Source organism: Physeter macrocephalus, chromosome 13, assembly GCF_002837175.3.
Source record: "Physeter macrocephalus isolate SW-GA chromosome 13, ASM283717v5, whole genome shotgun sequence".
NCBI lineage: Eukaryota > Metazoa > Chordata > Mammalia > Artiodactyla > Physeteridae > Physeter > Physeter macrocephalus.
The window spans coordinates 18823885-18845649 of record NC_041226.1 but is presented as its reverse complement, the minus strand read 5'-3'; the positions used below and the strand labels follow the sequence as shown (position 1 = coordinate 18845649).

At 37.8% G+C, this 21765-nt stretch overlaps 2 protein-coding genes and 1 pseudogene across 3 annotated transcripts in view; 2 read left to right on the top strand and 1 right to left on the bottom strand.

Annotated features, from left to right (window-relative positions):
* CAB39L (calcium binding protein 39 like) overlaps nt 1-21765 on the bottom strand; it is a 106813-nt gene that overhangs the window by 81655 nt on the left and 3393 nt on the right. Inside the window, exons 2-3 of one of the 2 annotated variants that reach the window (XM_055089665.1) lie at nt 10359-10510; nt 9422-9497 (exon numbers count right to left, since the gene is read on the bottom strand). The gene's annotated coding sequence lies outside the window, so the exon portion shown is untranslated. The remainder of the gene's footprint in view (nt 1-9421; nt 9498-10358; nt 10511-21765) is intronic. The other variant, XM_028497237.2, reaches the window with a different exon arrangement.
* On the top strand, nt 1597-2455 carry LOC102993846 (protein ILRUN-like). The gene has a single exon (XM_055089670.1). It carries the CDS (start codon nt 1598-1600, stop codon nt 2453-2455), a length of 858 nt encoding a protein of 285 aa, XP_054945645.1. The 5' UTR covers nt 1597.
* LOC112065409 (60S ribosomal protein L37-like) lies at nt 6006-7142 on the top strand (annotated as a pseudogene).

The following is a 21765-nucleotide window of genomic DNA, read 5'->3' as shown; positions in this document are numbered from 1 at the left end:
AACATAAGTGGAAAGTTTAACCCCCAAGAAGAATGATATATATCTTTCTAAAATGAAAAAGGAAGAGAAAGTGTGAGTTAAAAAAACTGTCCAGGTAAAGAGAAATGAAGTTAGAAAGCATGATTGCTTCCATTTTCTCAGAAAAGAAGTACTCAAGATCACCTGAAGAGAATGAGAGTGGAGTAATAGAATGTGCATTTGAGCAGAGTGAAAATTGACGTTATCAAAAATCATACAGGGACTTCCCTGGTGGCACAACGGTTAAGAATCTGCCTGTCGGGACTTCCTTAGTGGCGCAGTGGTTAAGAATCCGCCTGCTAATGCAGGGGACACGGGTTCAATCCCTGGTAGGGAAGATCCCACATGCTGCTGAGCAACTAAGCCTGTGCACCACAACTACTGAGCCTGTGCTCTAGAGCCCACGAGCCACAACTGCTGAAGCCCGAGCATCTAGAGCCCGTGCTCCACAACCTCAACAAGAGAAGCCACCGCAATGAGAAGCCCACGCACCGCAGTGAAGAGTAGCCCCTGCTCGCTGCAACTAGAGAAGAACTGCACAGCAATGAAGACCCAACGCAGACAAAAATAAATAAATAAATAAGTTAATTTTTTAAAAAGGAAATGAAGGGGTGTCAAAATAAATAATAATTTTTAAAAATCATATAAATGTAGTAAGAAGAAAAGCTAAAGGCTATAACTTGCATACATCAAATTCTAAGCTCAATAGTTACAATTCCACTTACAATTGCACCACAAACAATAACCAGGTGAAATACATGCTATGATATTCCTCCAACTTCCCAATTCAAGCAATAACAAAGAATGAGGTAAGAAAGAAGTCATGGAATCCTCAGATACAATATTTCAATACAATAGCATCATAACCAACAAAAATGGGCTTATTACTATAACCATAGTCAGATGGTAATGACTCTCTTATTTCCCTGCCCTTCTTTGCTGGATCTATTTTCTTTTTTTTCCACAGTTGATATTTGTATGAAAAGTTCTTCCTTGAATCAATTAAGAACACAACATAGCTTTTAATGAAAGAACAACTCTCATCCTATCAAGAACTGACACATGTTCGTTCTCTTTTTATAACGTACGTCATCTTCCAATTTTCTGAGTTTTTACAAACTTTCACTTTGCTACAAATTATTGAAATCAGAGCTATACAAAAAATTTTATGTTGGAAAATCATATTATTTCTGTTATAACTCTTTAAAAGTACAATTTGTAAGCTGGTGCTCTAGAACCAAGAAGGAAAACAAGGATCTAAAAAGAACACAGAAAGGACAAAGAGAGAATTAGGCTGAATAAAGGGACAGAAGACCTTGAGTTACAAATTATTCAGTTTAAAATGTCCTGGGAGGGAGAAGCGAGAGGAGGCGTTGGCGGTGGCACTGGGGGGGAGCGGGGTGGGCGCGAGAGTGAGTGAGCGGCTGAGTGAGTTTATCCCTATGGGCGGTGAGAGGCCCGGGGCCTACCTCCGAGGAGCGGGGTCGCGGTGCCAGCTAGCAGCGGGCCCCCTCCCGGTCCCGGGCCCAGCGGCGGCTCAGTTGTGAGGAGGCGGGGAAGCGAGTGTCCGGCCCCAGCCATGGAGGGCATGGACGTGAACCTGGACCCCGAGCTGATGCAGAAGTTCAGCTGCCTGGGCACCACCGACAAGGACGTGCTCATCTCCGAGTTCCAGCGGTTGTTCGGCTTCCAGCTCAACCCGGCCGTCTGCGCCCTCTTCCTGGACATGACCAACCGTAACCTACAAGCAGCAATTGGTGCCTATTATGACTTTGAGAGCCCAAACATCAGGATGCCCTCTATGTCCTTTGTTGAAGATGTCACCATAGGAGAAGGGGAGTCGGTACCTCCTGATACTCAATTTATAAAAACATGGCGGATCCAAAATTCTGGGGCAGAGGCCTGGCCTCCAGGGGTTTGTCTTAAATATGTCAGGGAAGACCAATTTGAACATGTGAACATGGTAATGGTGAGATCGCTAGAGCCCCAAGTGATTGCAGATGTCAGCGTCCAGATGTGCAGCCCCAGCAGAGCAGGAATGTATCAGGGACAGTGGCGGCTGTGCACTGGTACAGGACTCTACTATGGAGATGTCATCTGGGTCATGCTCAGTGTGGAGGTGGGTGGACTTTTGGGAGTAACGCAGCAGCTGTCATCTTTTGAAACGGAGTTCAACACACAGCCACATCGCAAGGTAGAAGGAAACTTCAACCCGTTTGCCTCTCCCCAAAAGAACCAACAATCAGATGAAAACAACTTAAAAGACCCTGGGGGTTCCAGGTTCGACTCGATCAACAAAAACACATGGTCTCCCGCTCCTGACCAAACCGAGCAAGATGAGAATAGACTGTCACAGAACTCTGTAAATCTGTCCCCCAGCAGTCACTCAAACAACTTATCAGTAGTGACTTACAGTAAGGAATCTCCTCTACCCTAGGAGATGGCCATGAGAGAGCTCTGTCTGCCAGCATCTCACCTGGATTCTAGCACACTTGCTATTACATGAGATCTTGGGGGCTAGAATTTCAAATAGCGAATAGCCTTTACTGAAGTCTTTAATGAAAGGGAAGTCAAACTCAACCAACATCCTTCATCTCCTTGTAGGACTTTAAATAATATGTTTTCATTCACAAAAAAATATTAATAAAATAAAATGTCATGGGAAACTAGTCTCAAAGTAGCTCTTTCTACATTTTGAAGATTGTTGATAATGGAAAGTACTTTTTGACAAGATATTTAATTTTCAGATTCAAACAAAGACATTGACAGCAAACAACACACAGAATTATAATAAAACATATTCACTGAATGAAAAAATCTCTATGGAATTAGTTCAGTAACTATAGTTGGATTTCATTACCTTTATAAAACACATTTTACCATAACTCTGAAGAATAATAAAACATGATCTAGAATAGGAGAAATGATTATAATCTATTAATAACTACTGACCACAGAAAAATACCTTTAATAAATGCAAACACAGAATGGTATCTCGTTTTACAAATAAAATACGAACTAGTGTACTTTTATTGCTATATTAATTCTTTAAAAATACATCTTTTAGGGCTTCCCTGGTGGCGCAGTGGTTGAGAGTCCGCCTGCCGATGCAGGGGACATGGGTTCGTGCCCCGGTCCGGGAGGATCCCACGTGCCGCGGAGCGGCTGGGCCCGTGAGCCATGGCCGCTGGGCCTGCGCGTCCGGAGCCTGTGCTCCGCAACGGGAGAGGCCACAACAGTGAGAGGCCCGTGTACCGCAAAAAAAACAAACAAATAAACAAAAAAAAACAACTGTATGTGTGGTATGATCCCATGTTTTAAAAGTTGTGTGTGTACTCGAACAACACGTATGTCTGTCTGTCTTTGCCTGGAATCAAATGTCAGGAAGAATAAAACTAAACTATTATTAGTAGTTAACCTTGGGGAGTGTAATTAGAGAAGAGGAAGGGAGGGGATTTTCAAACAATAGAGAAGCATATAAAATAAAAAGTTTTCTTTTTTACAGTGAGCATTTATTTTGAAATCAAAAGGCTAAAAGATATATATATATATATGTTTTTTGTGGGTTTTTTTGCGGTACGCGGGCCTCTCACTTTTGTGGCCTCTCCCGTTGCGGAGCACAGGCTCCGGACGCGCAGGCTCAGTGGCCATGGCTCACGGGCCCAGCCGCTCCGCGGCACGTGGGATCTTCCCGGACCGGGGCACGAACCCGTGTCCCCTGCATCGGCAGGCGGACTCTCAACCACTGCGCCACCAGGGAAGCCCCACATACTGTTTTATAAGTTATTTGTGTTTCTTAATAGTAGATCCTGGATTTCTTTACATGCCAGATTTGATAAACTTCATTCTTTTTAAAGAGCTGCACAGTGTTCCTTAATATTGGTGTACCAATTCTGTTAACCACTTCTCTACATGTAGATATTACAGTAGCTGCTGCTCCCCCGCCCCTTCTATCTTATAATCTATTTTTAACTTATTCACTGATAATACAAGTATAAATTAGGATTAAAAATTATGATGCCAGTTCTCCTTTGAAAGAAGCTGTAATGTGGTCATCTAATAGTAATAAACTTTTTTTTACTTTAAATAAAGATTTTGGCCTTTCATCACTGATAATCATATGCAGAAGTTGTCATTGTTTTCCACGCAGTGTTATCAATAATTCTGAAAATTTTCACATATAACTGATTTTCAAATTAACTACACATTATAGCCTAATTCTCCACTATCACTCAATTACATGTAACAACTCTTTCTTGGTGTTTCTACAAGCCTACTGTAGTACGGCGTTGTCTAAGGAATTAAAAATAAGTCTTTCACAAAGGACTTGCCTTCAGGGAGCTTACAACTTTTGAGGAAAAAATCTTAGTTACGTATATGAAACAATTACACCAGAATATAAAGACTGGAGAAAATGTAAAGGGAAGAAAAAATAATCAAGGGACCAAGTATTATAAGGTACAATATAGAGATTACCTAGTGAGGAGAGAAAAGGTAAAGAACTAATGGAAGAAATGGGAATTTAGATGTACTTTGGAGAAGTACTAGGATCTGGATAGTGAGATAGAAAAGGGGGGAAGATACTCCCGGCAAGGGAAAATGTTTTAGGAAAATCTTGAAGACTAGCATGAAAAAAGAAAGGGGAAACAGTAGGAAAGGGGTAAGAAAGAGAACTAGGAAAAAGGGAGAAAAGAAAATCATGGTTAAGACAGAAGCATACAGGAAAAAGTTTCTGAGATGGAGTGGTGGGCAGGGAGGGTTGTTTGTTGCTTAGGCACATATATTTAACTGTCAGAGGAAGAAGCCTGGGGAGAGGTAAAACTAAAAGATCCTAGTGGGAAAAGAAGTCAGTGGTAAAGGAAAGAGTGAAGAGAACAGTGAGACACAGAGATATCCCCTAGAGGGAAGAAGTAACCCAAATGGTAGCTGCTCCCTAAACACTTGGCCAAATGTTTTAGTCCCATATCAACCAACATTTAGCATTCAGCCCCTTCACTGGCTTCTGCAAGAAATCCAGGTTCACCAAGGATTTCCTAATTTCCATACGTCTGTGGGGTCACAGTGAGAGTCACATTACACAATATACAGCATATCACTTGGAAAGTCTCATCTAACATCTCTCAAGGGTTCCCATTCCCCTCCTGCCAGATTTTCCCTGTACCTTTCACTTTTTTCTTCCCATTATTTCTGTCCCAGCTTCTACTTCCAAATCTGTGTATTTAACTCATCCTGAACCTTAACAAAACAGGCCCTTCCAATGGATACAACACACCTCTTTAAAAGGCAATTTAACAATCATCTTCTCATACTTGAACAAGCCCCTTGTAGACTCAATATTCATCACAAATGAATTATCAAGGCATTTCTTCCAAACAAATTCAGCATTTTCTGCAAAAACAAAAATTCTTGTGCCAACTACTAAAAGACCGATGATTTCTCCATCTCAATACAAAATCAAAAATACAGATGAAAAGTTTTCACCTTAGTAAAAGAAGCATAACTGTTATAAGAAACAGAACCAATCTTCCTAAGAAATAGAAGAAAGATTTTATAAAACATAAACTACCATTGGCAAGAATGTGGTGAGACACAATCTCATATGCTGCTGTGTAGAATAAAATCACTAAGAATATATCTAGAAAACAATTTATCAGAATATTCATGCTCTTTAACATACTATTTCTACTAACAGAAAGATATCCTGAGAAAATAATCAGAGATATGGCCAGATAGTCAATGATGTTATCGTAATGTTATTTATAATAGGAAAGCCTGGAATGTTTACAAAAAGAAATGGCTGAATAAATTATGCTATGCTACCATCTTATAATAGAATTTAATAGAGGTGTCAAAATAATATTTTAAAGTGTCATATATTCACATAAGAAAAATAATGTTAAATAAAAATTAAAAAATAGAATAAATATGAGTATTTCAAATTCACTTTTATTTATTTTTAAAATGTGAGCAGTTTATTAGTGTTGCTTTGAAAGACTATCCATCCCTTTGATTCACGCATTTGACACAGCTGATTACCCCCTTGGTTTTTTTTTTTTGTTTTTTTAATTTATTTTGGCTGTGCCAGTTCTTTTTCTTTTAAAAATTAATTTATTTTTTTGGCTGCGTTGGGTCTTCATTGCTACACACGGGCTTTCTCTAGTTGTGGCGAGTGGGGGCTACTCTTCTGGCGGTGTGCAGGCTTCTCACTGCGGTGGCTTCTCTTGTTGCGGAGCACGGGCTTTAGGCGTGCGGGCTTCAGTAGCTGTGGCACGTGGGTTCAGTAGTTGTGGCACGTGGGCTCTAGAGAGCAGCCTCAGTAGTTGTGGCACACGGGCTCAGCTGCTCCATGGCATGTGGGATCTTCCTGGGCCAGGGCTCGAACCCGTGTCCCCTGCATTGGGAGGGTGGAGTCCTACCCACTGGACCACCAGGGAAATCCCTCAAATTCACTTTTAAATTATATATATACACACAACCATTTGTGTGTCCATACACACATATAATTTTACATAGATAAAATTAGAAGGAAGTACAATGAAATTTTAGAAGTAATTTTCTTTGGGTGTTAGGATTGATTACTTTTTCTTCTTTTATTCTTTTCTGTAATGATCAGAAGCAAGATGAGGAAGGGAATGTCGTCATTTGCAAAGCATAGCAATAAGACACACATGCTGTGCCACTGTTGTGGCTCTAAGGCCTACCACTGACATAAGTCGATCTGTGGCAAATGTGGCTACCCTCCCAAGTGCAAGAGAAAGTATAACTGGAGTGCCAAGGTTAAAAGATGAAATGCTACTGGCACTGGTTGAATAAAGCACCTAAAAATTGTATACAGTAGATTCAGGCATGAATTCCCTGAAGAACATCACCTAATCCCAAAAGAGCAGCTGTTGTAGCATCCAGTTCATCCTTAAGGGTTTCAATAATTAGTCACTCAACAAATGTTTAAAAAGAAAAAAATCAGGTTTTCAACCATAGCATTCGTAAGTGGAAAAAAAAGTTTCTTTTTTTTAAAGCAGCAGCTATGTTTCTCTATAAACAGGCATTTTTTATTTTTTTGACACAAGAAATAGGCATTTTTTAAAATGTAGGCTCTGATATATATAATGTATACACTCTACACTGTTGTATTCTATGACTATGGTGAACTTTGCATACTCCTGAGTTTCCATTATAACCCCATGTTGAGGAAAGTTATGAGTGAAAAGGAAAGGAATAAGTTTGCTGTTGTCCTGATTTTTACTTTGTAACTGACAACTTTAATGACACTAGAACATAAGCTAATGTGAAGGAAGGGAACTTTTGTGTTTTGTTCACTGCTTTATCCTCAGCAAATATTTGTGAATAAATCTCCAATTAATTTTTTAAAATTATGAATCACATTCCTGTTCTATTTTTTGTCTTGAATAAAAAAGTAAGACAAAGAGGAAGTGCTGACTTTTAAGTGATGAGTTGGGGAACCCATTAAAAACGAATTAGTTCTGGTTTTGTTTTGTTTTTTCCTGCCCCTACAAAGGGGATGATGCTTTCTCTCTAGAGAAGCTCATCTTAGGCTTACTCTGAAGTGTTCTACTTTAGTACTAACTTTCTTCATAAATTGTATCCTGCTACTCTGATTAAATCATCTCGCCATCTCTTTCATTTTTCCTATATCTTTTTTCTCTGTGTATGGCCTTCCATGCACAGTTGACCCTTGAACAACTTGAGGTTTAGGGGTACCAACCACCAACAGTCAAAAATCTATGTTTAACTTTACAATCAGCTTTTCATAACTGCGGTAACCACGTCTGTGGATTCAACCAATTGCAGATCATGTAGTACTGAAGTACGTATTTACTGAAAAAAATTCACACATAAGTGGACCCGTGCAGTTCAAACCTGTGTTGTTCAAGGGTCAACTATAGTTTCTTACTTTTTTTTTTTTTTTTTTTTGTGGTATGTGGGCCTCCCTCTGTTGTGGCCTCTCCCGTTGCGGGGCACAGGCTCCGGACGCGCAGGCTCAGCCGCCATGGCTCACGGGCCCAGCCGCTCCGCGGCACGTGGGATCCTCCCAGACCAGGGCGCGACCTCGGTTCCCCTGCATTGGCAGGCGGACGCGCAACCACTGCGCCACCAGGGAAGCCCTCTTACTCTTTTTAACTGTGCCTTATATGCTGGTTTAACATATTATTTAATTTTTAAGTTCTATTATGGGATTTTTCATTTCTAATATTCTAATTCATTATTTTAATGTGCCTTGTCATTTTTATAGTCTATTACTCTTTATGTTTTAGAATCCCTCTTTTTTTTTAAACATCTTTATTGGCGTATAATTGCTTTATAATGGTGTGTTAGTTTCGGCTGTATAACAAAGTGAGTCAGCTATACGTATACATATATCCCCATATCTCTTCCCTCTTGCGTCTCCCTCCCATCCTCCCTATCCCACCCCTCTAGGTGGTCACAAAGCACCGAGCTGATCTCCCTGTGCTATGTGGCTGCTTCCCACTAGCTATCTATTTTACATTTGGTTAGAATCCCTCTTTTATTTATTAAATATATTTATCTTATGTATTGGATATTTCTAATAGCTGAAATATCTGTAGATCTGTTTCAGTTGTGATTTCTGCTGACTCTTGCTAATAGTGTTTTGATTTTTTCCCCTTGTTATGTTTTGTGATTTTCTTTTTAAAAATGAGTTTATTTGTTAGAATTTTAACTATGATTATTTGATAATAGGTTGATAATTCCTTCCATGGAGGATTTGTGATTGTTTCTGGCAGGTACTGAAGAGTGTTACAGACCCAAGTCTATTTTCTTTTGGACCCACGTCTATTTTAAATTAAAACTCTCCATTTGTAGAGTTTAAGGACCATGAAAATAGTATAAAATAAGGCCTCAAATCCAAGTGAATGTAAGCAGGTAACCAGGAATTATTCAGGGGGATTTTAACTCCACCCAGAGCTGCATGCCTCTCCAGGATGGTCTCTGATAGGCCCCCTTCACTTTGCAGAACGCAGGGAATTTTCCTCAGTCTCCATTCTTCTCCATGCACAAGTTTCTATGTCAACAGAAACTGATGGATGCCCCCAAAGTATTCAGTGACTTCAGCACTCGTTTACCTCACAGAATATACTTGCTTGGTTTCTAGCCCCAGAAAGTTTCCCTTATTTTCTTATAGGTTCATCCATTCATTTTAAAGGATTTTTAAAATACTGAATCTAGTATTTTACATATTTGGTGGATGTCTTGTCTATCATACTGCCAGAAATGGAAGTCTATTTAATACTTCTACGATTGCTTTGTAAAATTTAAATCAGGATATTATAATTACTCCTGTAAATTTTATTTTAGTGTGTTAACTGTTGTCTATAAGTCTGTCAAGGGTACTTATAATCTTGACTGAATTATTATATTAGCTTACCTTAGAAGTTGTGTATCATCTGCAAATTTTCTTCAACTTTCTCAGCCTTCACCAAAGTCACTGATCAACACAGCTTCTGACAAAAAGAAAAGCTTAAAAATTAATTTTAAAAATCTTTATAGAAATTTCAACGTTTCTCTTATTATCATGTACATAGAATTATAAACTGAATTTCCATCATAATCATATACAAATGAATCAAATTAAAATAGGAATATCTCCCTATCCCAATTACTTCAAGAGGTAGACTTTTTAAAAAGTAGTACTGGGGCTTCCCTGGTGGCGCAGTGGTTGCGCGTCCGCCTGCCGATGCAGGGGGACCGGGTTCGCGCCCCGTTATGGGAGGATCCCACATGCCGCGGAGCGGCTGGGCCCGTGAGCCATGGCCGCTGAGCCTGCGCGTCCGGGGCCTGTGCTCCGCAACGGGAGAGGCCACAGCAGAGGAAGGCCCGCGTACCACAAAAATAAATAAATAAATAAATAAATAAATAAATAAATAAAAAGTAGTACTGAACCAAATAAAAATATTTCATCATTAGGGAAAACCAGTAGAAATGTGAACGGGTGGCTTAGATGAGGGGAACTCTAGCACCACTGAAATCTCTATCAGCCCTAACCTTCCACAGGAGGAAACCACCTTATCTAAACTAGTATCTTAAAGGCCAATACAAAAAGGTTGTGCAAAGCTTAGAAGAGCTTTGAAGTGTCACGAAGGGAAGCTTTGAAAGGTTTTTTGCTTTTAACAGCATCATGAAAACCCATGCCTGCTAGATTTTTTCTTTTCTGCTTTGCCATAGTTTTAGTTCACATCTGTCACTAATTTCAGTCATCAATGGCAACTTCTATAAAATTTTTATCTCCAACATTAGTATGAGGGTGTGTATGTGTGCATGTGTGTATGCTTACATTTTCCCATTAGAAATAAGAGAAAACTTACACTCTCTCCTTTAATACAATGCTCTTGCATGAAGAACGTATAAACCACTGACTTTGGGTCTGCATCTTTATTTATTTTCTGAGCAGCAACTACTGGTTTAAACAGAACATTTAGCTCTGGATGTTCTTTCTTCTCAATATTTGATGTATATCCTGCAATAATGTAGTAGAAAAAACACAGGCTTTGGAATCACATAGATCTGGGTTTAAATCTCAACATCCCTCTTAGGAAAATAATATCACAAGTCTCAACAGGTAGCTGCAAGAGCCAAATTATGTATCATATATATAGTGCCCAGCACAAAGTCTGCTATGTAACCTGCACTCTGTTATGTTAGCTGTCCTTCTGTGTAATTTTGTACTTCATTTCCACTTTGCTCAATCTATCAAAGGACTTTCCAGACTAAATTTTCTAAGTCATAGCCCTGATAAACTACTGTGGTTTTGTTCAACAATTAACATTTTGCAACACTTATTTTACCCAACAATAGACATAAAATACTTTAAAAATAGCAATACAACAATTATACTACTGAATATACCCCGCTAAGAAGGTACAGTTATCCCTTGGTATCCATGGGGGATTGGTTCCAGCTCCATCCCCCCGTGGATACCAAAATCCACGGATGCTTAAGTTCCTTACATAAAATGGCATAGGGTTTGCATATATCCTATGCACATTGCACATATACTTTAAATCATCTCTAGATTACTTGTAATACCTAATACAATGTACATGATATGTAAATAGTTGCCAGTATGGTGTAAATTCAAGTTCTGCCTTTTGGAACTTGCTGGAATTTTTTTCCCTGAATATTCTCGATCCGTGGTTGGTTGACTCTGCAGATGGAGAATCTGAAGATACAGAGGGCCAATGTACAGTCCAAAATCTATGTTCTAAAGTCACTAAAATTGTTCCTTTTCTTGTGTGGCTATGTCACCAAACTTCTATATAGTTATATAAATTTACTTCCTTTGTAGATTTTTCTTCTCTTTCTACCTTTTTACTTAATTTAATTTTTGAATATGTAAACATACATGATTCTAAGATTGAAACCATGTAAACAAGTTATAATTAGAGAACTCTCTCTATCATTGGCACCTTTCCTATTCCTTCCTTCTACATATTTAATAGATTACTCTATATGCTCTTCTGTGCCTTTGTTTTTTCCACTTTGTAATATATTCTGCAGATCACCCGATATTGGTACATGGAGACTTTCTACATTCTCTTTATGCCTTCTAGTGAAAAGGGTGACTTGGAAGGGACACCATCAACCTGGAGATTATTCCATTGTTGCATGTACTTTAATCAGTTCCCTATTAATGGGCATTTTGGTTATTTCTAATCTTTCGCTAATACAAGTAATTCTGTTGTGACTAAATTGATACAAATGCCAGTTTATATTTTATGCCAGTGTGTCCTTAGAACAGATTCCTAAGTTAGCTGTCTGGGTCAAAAGACACACACATATGTGATTCTGCCAGATACTACTAAATTCCCTCCTGGGCTTTGTGCTTTTGTATCCCCACCAGAAATGCATCAAAGTGCCTGTTTCCCCACAGTCCATAGAATATTTTATATAACTATAGATTTTGGTGAGAAAGGCTTTAGTGTAGTTGTGGTTTTTAGAATAGGTTTCATTTGTATTTCTCTTTGTATGACTGAAGTTGAACATCTTTTATATGTTTTGTCATCTGCATTTTTTTCCATGAAATCTATTTTCATATCTTTGGCCTGTTTTTCTACCAGGTTGATGGTAATTTGCCTTGATATTTGGAGGTTATTTTCATTAAGGAAATGAGCTCTTTGTGCTGTATATTCAAATATTTCTTCCCAGTTTGTTACTTGTCATTTGACTTTTGTTCATGGCATTTTTCACCATGTAAATATTTTTTTAATATAGTGGAATTTATCATAGTTTTAATTTTCTTCTGAGATTGAGTCATAGTTATAAAATCCTTGGCTTACAATTTCATAAACTTTAAATTTGTTCCGTGCCTATTTTGTTTTGTATGTTGCCACTGAGAAGTTTGTTGCTAACCTCTTCTTTCTGCCTGGAAGCCCAGAGGTACTTTTCATTATCTTCAAAGTCCAATAGTTTTATTAGGACATGACTTAGTGTTGACTACTTGGGATCAATTTTCCCAGTATACAAGGAGCATTTTCAATACATAGATTTAAATCTTCTGTTACTTCCAGAATGTTTTCATGGATTTAAGTTTAAATATTACCTCAACTACTGTTTTTTTCTTCTTAGGAACTCTAATTTTACATATCATCTATATAAATCATTTTCTCTCTGTCTTTTTACCTTTCTTCATTTAATTTTCATTCTTTTGGCTGTCTTCATATTTTTTCTCAATGTCCCTTATATTCTTTCCGTTAGGTATCTTGGACTTTAGCTTCATTTTAAAAGATGATTATTTTTTGTCTTCATTTCGTTTCCTGAGTTCAGTAAATTCACTTTCCATTTCTTCCTTTCTTTTTTTGTCCTGGGGTTCTGAATTTGAGACTTTATCTCTGCAAATGCTCATTTAAGGGTATTTCATTCAGGTAGGAGTATTTAATTCAGGTAGTTTTCTTTAGCTCTTTAGTTGAGTAAGCTTTGGGGGAGACTTCTCATCAGCTGAAATATTTTGATTTTATTTTATCATTTTATTTTTTTAAATTTTTTCTACTTATAGTAAGCTTATATGGGTGTTGCCTGCCATTTTCTGTTCATTTTGAAGGGTTTCAATTTTCCTAAACTAATTAACAACGGTACATAGGAGTGAGGGATTTGGAAGAAATACTGGATTTTTTTAGCTCAATAGCACCTTCTGTTGGTTTAATAAAGTACAGACTTTTAAAAATCAGTGACTCCTTTTTGAGTGAAAAAGGGTTCATCTATCTTCTACTCTGTTTCACCAAGATCCTTAATTTCTACTACCTCTTCGTTCTCTTTACCACCAAGCTTCCAGGTAAATGGTGACCCTTCCAAGTCATTCTGTTCCCAGAAGCAATACCTTTCTGAGATGGCCTCTTTGATCCCGTGTACTTTCAAGTCCCTTTTATCTAAGGAGTCTCAAACCTTAGTATTTCCCTCCTTAGGGTGGGGTTTTCTCTTTTTGGAGTTATTTTACTTGCATTCTACTGAAGCCAGTTCCTGCTTCCTTTTTCTCTGTTCTGAAGTCTCAACCTCACTTGTCACCTCAGCATGGGGTCCAGAGCTGGGTCTGCTGCATTTCAGTTTATCTGCCTACATAACCATAATTTGAAATTAAATTAGTTAGGCAAGGGTGGTGGTGATTTACTTTGCTCTCCTTACAGATCTGTATGTTTTTGGTTTTTTTAAATAAATTTATTTATTTTTGGCTGCACTGGGTCTTCGTTGCTGCACGGGCTTTCTCTAGTTGCAGCAAGCGGGGGCTACTCTTCGTTGCAGTGCGTGGGCTTCTCACTGCGGTGGCTTCTCTTGCTGTGGAGGACGGGCTCTAGGCGTGCGGGCTGCAGTAGTTGTGGCACATGGGCTTACTTGCTCCTTGGCATATGGGATCTTCCCGGACCAGAGCTTGAACCTGTGTCCCCTGCATTGGCAGGTGGATTCTTAACCACTGCGCCGCCGGGGAAGCCCTGTATGGTTTTTTAAAAGGATGTCTGGAGAAATTTGGATTTAGACAGTTGCCACCATCCTACAGAAAACTTGACCCAGGTTTAATTTTTTAATTTTTAAATTATTTTCTAGTCTTATTACATGTGATCAAAATTTTGACTTTTTATATTTTGGAACTGATATATTCTTTGTGGTCTAATACATAATAGATTTTTATAACTGTCCTATGTGCATTTGAGAAGACATATTCTCTATTAATGGATTCAGACTTTGATACAAATCTGTAAGATCTACCTTACTGATTATGTGTAATAATGACTAATTTTCTTGGTCCACTTAACCTGACATTTTGAGAGAGGTGTGTTAAAGTCTTCTATTATTAGCAAGTTTCTATTCCTTTTTACATCTAGTAGTTTTTACTTTATGAAAACTATGATGTGTCATTTGGTAAATAGATATTTTTAAAAATCTTCATTGTAAATATAACCATTAGCTTTATAAGGGCTATTTTATAACATCCTTCATCTTAATGCTTTTTGAACTAAACTCTGCTTGTCTGATACCAAGATGATGAACCTTGCTTTTTAAAAAATTTGCATTTTTCTGAAATGTTTTCACCCTTCCCTCTATTATTGTTATTTTAAAATTCTTCTTTTTTTTTTTTTTTTTTTTTTGCGGTACTGGGGCGTCTCTCTGCTCCGGCCTCTCCCATTGCGGAGCACAGGCTCCGGACGCGCAGGCCCAGTGACCACGGCCCACGGGCCCAGCCACTCCATGGCACGCGGGATCCTCCCGGATCGGGGCACGAACCCGCGCCCCCTGCTTCGGCAGGCGGACTCTCAACCACTGTGCCACCAGGGAAGCCCTATTCTTCATTTATTATGAACTCCTTTTATTATTCATACTTTTTACAACTGTATCTTTTGCATACAGCGATCATTAAGTAAGTTGAGCGCATATACATTTATTAATACACCTGATATATTTAGTGTTGTGATAATGATTCATGTTCAATTCATTTTATGTGTGTGTACAGATAAGTACATATAGAAAATAAATACATATAGAAATAAAATACATATAGAAAATGTGTGCATATCATTACATAGTTCTCTTTGCTTTTTTTAGGGTAGGTATTTCTTTTAGTATTTAGGAAAGTTTTTTGTTATTGGGGTTAACTCTATAGTAATATCTTTATATAATACTCTTCATTCCCCTCCCCTCTTTTTAAGATACCGTTAGTTCCCTGCGATTAGCAGTAACAAAATTAGTAACTTCCTCTTCTCCCCCACCATCTAGTTTTGATCACTGGTATTACTTTTCTTAGCGTTTTATCTTACACATCTAAGTATACATACTTATTTATAGTATGTTTATGTCCATCAGTCAGCTTCAAGTGCTATCCTTCTCCTTACAACTAATTCCTATGAGGCAAACAACCACTTTATTCTACTTTTCACTTACACTCCGCTTTCCCCCTCCCTTCTTCTGTGGGCTATGTTATTTCTACATCATCAGATTATACAACATTTACATACCATTCTACCACAATTATTCCCATCTTACAATCTTAGTGCTACACAAGATATATTCAGTGCTTACCACCTGACCTCATGTCAAAGATTCTCCAGTCATTTCCTGGTCGTCTGAAATTTGTTCTCTAGTATATTCTTCAAGAAAGATTCATAGGAACAATATTCTTTGAGTTGTTTCATGTTCATATATGCTTGTTAATGGCCTGAACTCTTGAAGTATAGTTTGGTGAGATATGGAATATTTATTTCCTTGAATATTTAAGAAATGTTGCTTTGTTATTATCTGGTATGAAATGTTGTTGCTAAAAAAATCTAATCCAGGGCTTCCCTGGTGGTGCAGTGGTTAAGAATCTGCCTGCCAATGCAGGGGACACAGGTTCGAGCCCTGGTCCAGGAAGATCCCACACGCCGCGGAGCAACTAAGCCCGTGAGCCACAACTACTGAGTCCATGCGCCGCATCTACTGAAGCCTGTGCGCCTAGAGCCTGTGCTCCGCAACAAGAGAAGTCACCACAATGAGGAGCCCGCGCACCGCAATGAAGAGTAGCCCCCGCTCACTGCAACTAGAGAAAGCCCACGCACAGCAACGAAGACCCAACACAGCCAAAAATAATAAATAAATAAAAATAAATAAATTTATATGTTAAAAAAATCTAATCCAGTCTAATTTTCTTTCCAGGTTTACTTGGTCGTTTTTCCGTGGGTGCAGAAAGAATTTTTTTTCTTTATTTTTAAAATCCAGCAATTCTACAAGAATCCTTCTGTGTTAACTGACTGTTCTGGGTTGAATTCCCTAGATTCACAGTGTGCCTTTCAACGTATATAGATTTAAACCTTCTTTAAAGTTTTCCTGAATTATATTTCTAATAGTTGTTCTGTTCCACTGCGTTGGTTTACAATTTTTTTTACCATGGTAAAATAAACAACATAAACAACAATAATAAACAACAAAATAAACAACATAAAACATACCATTTTAAACATTTTAAAGTATACAATCCAGTAGCATTAAGTATATTCACAATATACTTGTTAATGTTACATAACCATCACCTCTATGCTTTGGTTTAACAAAACCAAATACACTCCTAATACACTTATTTTGGCTCTCTTTGTCTGTCTTGTCACTTTCTTTTCTTTAAAAAAAATATTTATTTATTTATTTGGCTGCGCCAGCTCTTAATCACAGCACATGGGATCTTCGTGGGATCTTTGTTGTGCCATGCGGGATCTTTAGTTGAGGCATGCAAGATCTAGCTCCCTGACCAAGGATTGAACCCAGGCTCTCTGCAATGGGAGTGTGGAGTCTTAGCCACTGGACCACCAGGGAAGTCCCTGTCTTGTCATTTTCTTTTGGCCTCTTTTCAAAAATCTTTATCTGTTTGATTTTCTTCAATTTTCTCTTATCTACTCTTTATTTCTCTTATTGTGCTTTCTATGATGTATATTCACTCTTGTTTTCTTTCTAATTTAATCATCATTTAAAATATCCTTTCTTCTAATTCTTTCTGGAGTTCTGCCAGCTCTCATTTCACATCCTTCTATATAGCTTATTCACCTCATTTCTGAGCTCCTTTTATTTCTGATCTGTGTGGTTCTTTCAAAGGTTTCATCTTTCTCTTAATTTCTCTTTGCTTTATTTTGAAATATTTAATTACAACTTTCATCTGCTCTTTGGCTACTTTTTTTCTGGTGTGTTTTCATTATATGATGCAATGTTCTGCAGCTCATTTGGTTTTTTTTCTTATGATAACTTAGTATGTCATTATCTCATAGTCCCTTTTCCAATATATTTATATGTTATCCTAGGCTAAGAGGTTTGTTCCTGTGTCACATTGTATGGACATACTTCAGTTTTTAAAAATCCATTCCCCAGTTGAGATATCTGGGTTGTTTCCAGTTTTTGGTGATTACAAACACAACTGCTATAAGTACTTGCAGAGGGGAAGCTACAGGTTTTCATTTCACTTTTCATGAGAAAAGCATACAGCAGTTGTTGGGGAAATGTGAATTAAAATCATAATAAGATGTCACTTCATATCTCATTATAATGGCTAAAATTTAAAAAAAAACCTGATAAGTCCAAATGCTGGCAAGAGAGAGAAGCTAATGGAGCTCTCATATCTTGCTGGAAAATTTCAATCTAGGAGTGGGATTGCTAGGTCATATAATAAAGGTATATTGGATTTTATAAGAAACTGTCAAAGTCTTCCAAATGGCTACAGTATTTGCATTCCCACCAGCAAGGTTTGAGTCCTGTTGCTTTGTATCCCTGCCAGCACTTGTGTTCTTTTCTTTTTCTTTTTGTTTTGTTTTGTTTTTTGCCATTCTAAGAGGTTGTATAGTGGAATCTCACTGCATTTCCTCAATTTCTATTCTATACTTTTCTCATGTAACACAAAATAATGATCATTTTTCTATGTCATTAAATAGCCTGTATCACTAAATACCCTTTGAAAATAATCCTTTTAAAAGGTTGAAATATAGCCTATCGTGATGGGTGTGCCGTAATTTATAAAACCATTCTTCCACCATTGGGTAATTTTTATTTCCAATTTTTCACAAGTATAAAATTACATTGTGATCAAAAAGTTTTGATTCCATCTCCATTTTCACAGAAGCTTCCTAGAAAGGGTCAAAGAGTATACATATTTATGTCTCTGATGCATTCTGACAAATTGCTTTAAGTATTTATTTCTTTAATTACAAGTTAAATACTTTTCATGGAAGCCGTTTGTGCTTGTACTTTTGTCACCATGAGTCCATGTCCTTTGCTCATTTTCTGTCGGATACTGATGTTTTTATATGTTGATTTGTAAGAAATGAATACACTCGCCAAAAATATAGACCACACTTTACATGTAAAGCAATATAGGCCTACCTCTGACCTCCCCACTCAATTCTTTATTCTATTTGAAAAATGAAATATACTTCAGATGAACAAACATTTATCCAATATCAACTACATACAAACATGTGTTCATCAGACTCAGGAAGTAGTCTTGCCTTCCAGGGAGTTATTTTGTTTCTCACAAGCTTGTAAGAAGCAAGTAGCATTGTATAAAACGCACAATTTGAGTACAGCGTGATTAGAAGAGATTGTGATTGAATGAAACCTATTTATACTTTAAGAGGAAGTTGAGCTAGGCATTGATTACTTTCAAAAGAAAGTAATTTTGGACAATGTAAATCATTTTTACACACAGAGAAAAGGAAAGTACCAGTCCCTAGGTCTGCAAGTGATAGGCCATGAGCACAATATTTGAGGGTCACAAGCAACCCACCTTACTTCTCCCAAATGTAACTGAAGGAACCTAACAGAATCATCAAAAGTTCATGAAATCATAACAGAAATGATGAAATTGTTACTTTAAAAAATTTTGTAAAGATATTAAAAATAACTTTCTAAAACCCAAGGTTGAAAATAAAATCCTACTCCTACTACCACTTGCAAATATTCTGCCCACTCCCCGCCCCCATACATTTTAGCCTTTAAGTTAAAAGCCTGTGGCATATAATGGCAGGAAGTGAAGCAGCCATCTTGGTCCACAAGATGGAGCTGTATGAGGATGGCAGAGCAACAGGTTAGAAAGAGCTTGGGCCCCTGACAACTTTTTCTAGCAAAGCTACCTGGTCAGCTCATACTTTTACATAGGAAAGAAATAAACTTTCTATTTTATTAAAAAAATATTATTTTAGACCACAATTATTTTTCAGTTTCTCCATCACAGAAGCCAAACCTGTACCTTAATACAAATTTCAAGTTAAGGCGTATGGGCTTTGTCAATCATACAATGGCATATAAAATGTTGTTAAGAAAAAGAAAAGGAAGGCCTAAATTAGGGCAGTGGCAGTGAGAGCAGAAAATGAAGAGAGCCATTTTGGAGGCTAAAGCTACAGATTATACAATTGGGCAAAAGGAGAGGTAAGAATTTGAAGCTTTACATCTGAGCCACTCAGAAGATGCTTATCCCATTAATCAAGATAGGAAACATGAAAGAGGAAGAGTAGTATATAAATTGGGTAGATCTAATTGTCCAAAAGGCTGTGAGAAATGTGTGTTAAGTGCTTTAGAGAGCAGAACTTGACTTTAGAATTAGGGCTCATTTGCACAAAAATGATGGTTTAAACAGCAAGAACAAATGAGATTTCAAAGGGAGAAGTCACAGTAAAGGCAAAACTTTAGGGTTTCGGTTCCCCCATCCTTTAAAAAAAACCAAAATATATAATAATTTAAAGTTTACTCCTTTAAGTGAAATATGAATGTCCCATGTGTTTACCTCACAATCATTTTCAGTAGTTAATGGACATTCTCATGATTCAGGCATCCAATCAATTTCATTGATTAGCTGAACACCACAAACTGCAGTAGTCATTTTGATCTTTATATAGGTTTTGTTTTGTTTTTCTTTTTTTTTTTAAATTGAAGTATAGGGACTTCCCTGGTGGTCCAGTGGTAAAGAATCCATCTTACAATGCAGGGGATGCAGGTTCAATCCCTGGTCAGGGAACTAAGATCCCACAGGCTGTGGGGCAACTAAGCCCACGTGCTGCAAACTACAGAGCCTACGTGCCCTGGAGCCTGTGTGCCACAACTAGAAAGAAGCCTGCGCACTGCAAGGAAAGATCCCGCATACCTCAAAGAAGATCCCGTGTGCCACAACTAAGACCCAATGCAGCCAAAAATAAGTAAAATAAATAAATAATAAATCTTTTTTAAAAATAAAAATGAAGTATAGTTGATTTACAATGTTGTGTTAATTTCTACTGTACCACAAAGTGATTCAGTTATACATATATACATTTATTATATTGTTTTCCATTACGGTTTATCTCAGGATATTGACTATAGTTCCCTGGGCTATGCAGTAGGATGATCTTTATATAGTTTTAAGTCATTTTTTATTTTTAGTCACATCATTTAATTTATTCCCATAATGGACCTTATTGGTTGAATACCAGAAAAATAATGGTGAAACACACCAAATTAAGGAGGAATATAGAAATATTTCTGAAAATCTCAAAATGTTCCCCCAAAGTGATATTTATATGGTCAAAATTATTTACAAAGCCCAGCAAGGTATTTCTGGTACTTCAAAAATAAAGTTTAAAAGAGGAATGATTATTATATGCAATTTAGTTGCGAGGGGAAAACCTATCACATTTTAATTTTTTTTTTAATAAAGAAGTGCTTGTATTGTTACTTATATGTGGAATCTAAAAAATAAAACAAATGAACAAATATAACAAAGGAGAACAGACTCAGATACAAAGAACAAACTAGTGGCTACCAAAGGGGAGGGGCGTGGGGGAAGGGGCAAAGTAGGTGAAGGGGATTAAGAGGTACAAGCTACTAGGTATAAAATAAAAAAGTTACAAGAATGCAATATACAGCACAGGGAATATGCAACTGAGTCCCCCTAAAACTGAGTTCCTCTGCTGAGTTTATTATTAACCTCTCTATCCAAAACTTTATTCCCTTTCTTGTCCCATACCTGTTCCCCTCAAGATAGAAGAATATCAAACAAAAGGGGGTATTGAAATCAATCAGGTTCTGCGGCGGGGTGGGGGGGTCCTCCTGTGTACAAAAGCCCCTCCATTTCCCCCATTTTTTGTTTGTAAAAAAAGTCTTTAGTCTCCAAGGCTTTCCCTGAGTTCCAAAGAGCAGGCACAGGCAGTTACTAATTAGGGAAATGAGAGAATGCAAAAACAAAGGAAAAGCAGTTAAACAAGAAGAGTAATGGCACTAATTCAGCGATAAAACAGAGTCCTAGCTCCTCCTCAAGGGATATACATAACAATCTGACAGATATCTTTGTCAGGAACTAAGGACCCCCCACTCACCCAGGTGGAGGACAGTGACTACTTTCTCAAGCACTAGACCCCAGGCTGGTTGGAACCAGAAGATTGATGATTCAGATTCCTGAAATGTCATCCTGCTACCTCACCACCAACCAATCAGAAGAAAGTCATGAATCTTGCAGCCCTCACCCCCAAATGTTGCTTTTAAAACTGATCCCCTGAAAACCATCCAGGAGTTCGGGTCTTTTTTTTTTTTTTTAATTTATGTATATTTTTATTTTTTTGGCTGTGTTGGGTCTTCGTTTCTGTGCGAGGGCTTTTTCTCTAGTTGTGGCAAGCGGGGGCCACTCTTCATCGCAGTGCGCGGGCCTCTCACTATCGTGGCCTCTCTTGTTGCAGAGCACAGGCTCCAGACGCGCAGGCTCAGTAGTTGTGGCTCACGGGCCCAGTTGCTCCACGGCATGTGGGATCTTCC

Bases quoted from the DNA above. Each gene is read 5' to 3' on its own strand.
- LOC102993846 (XM_055089670.1), top strand. From the start codon at position 1,598: ATGGAGGGCATGGACGTGAACCTGGACCCCGAGCTGATGCAGAAGTTC.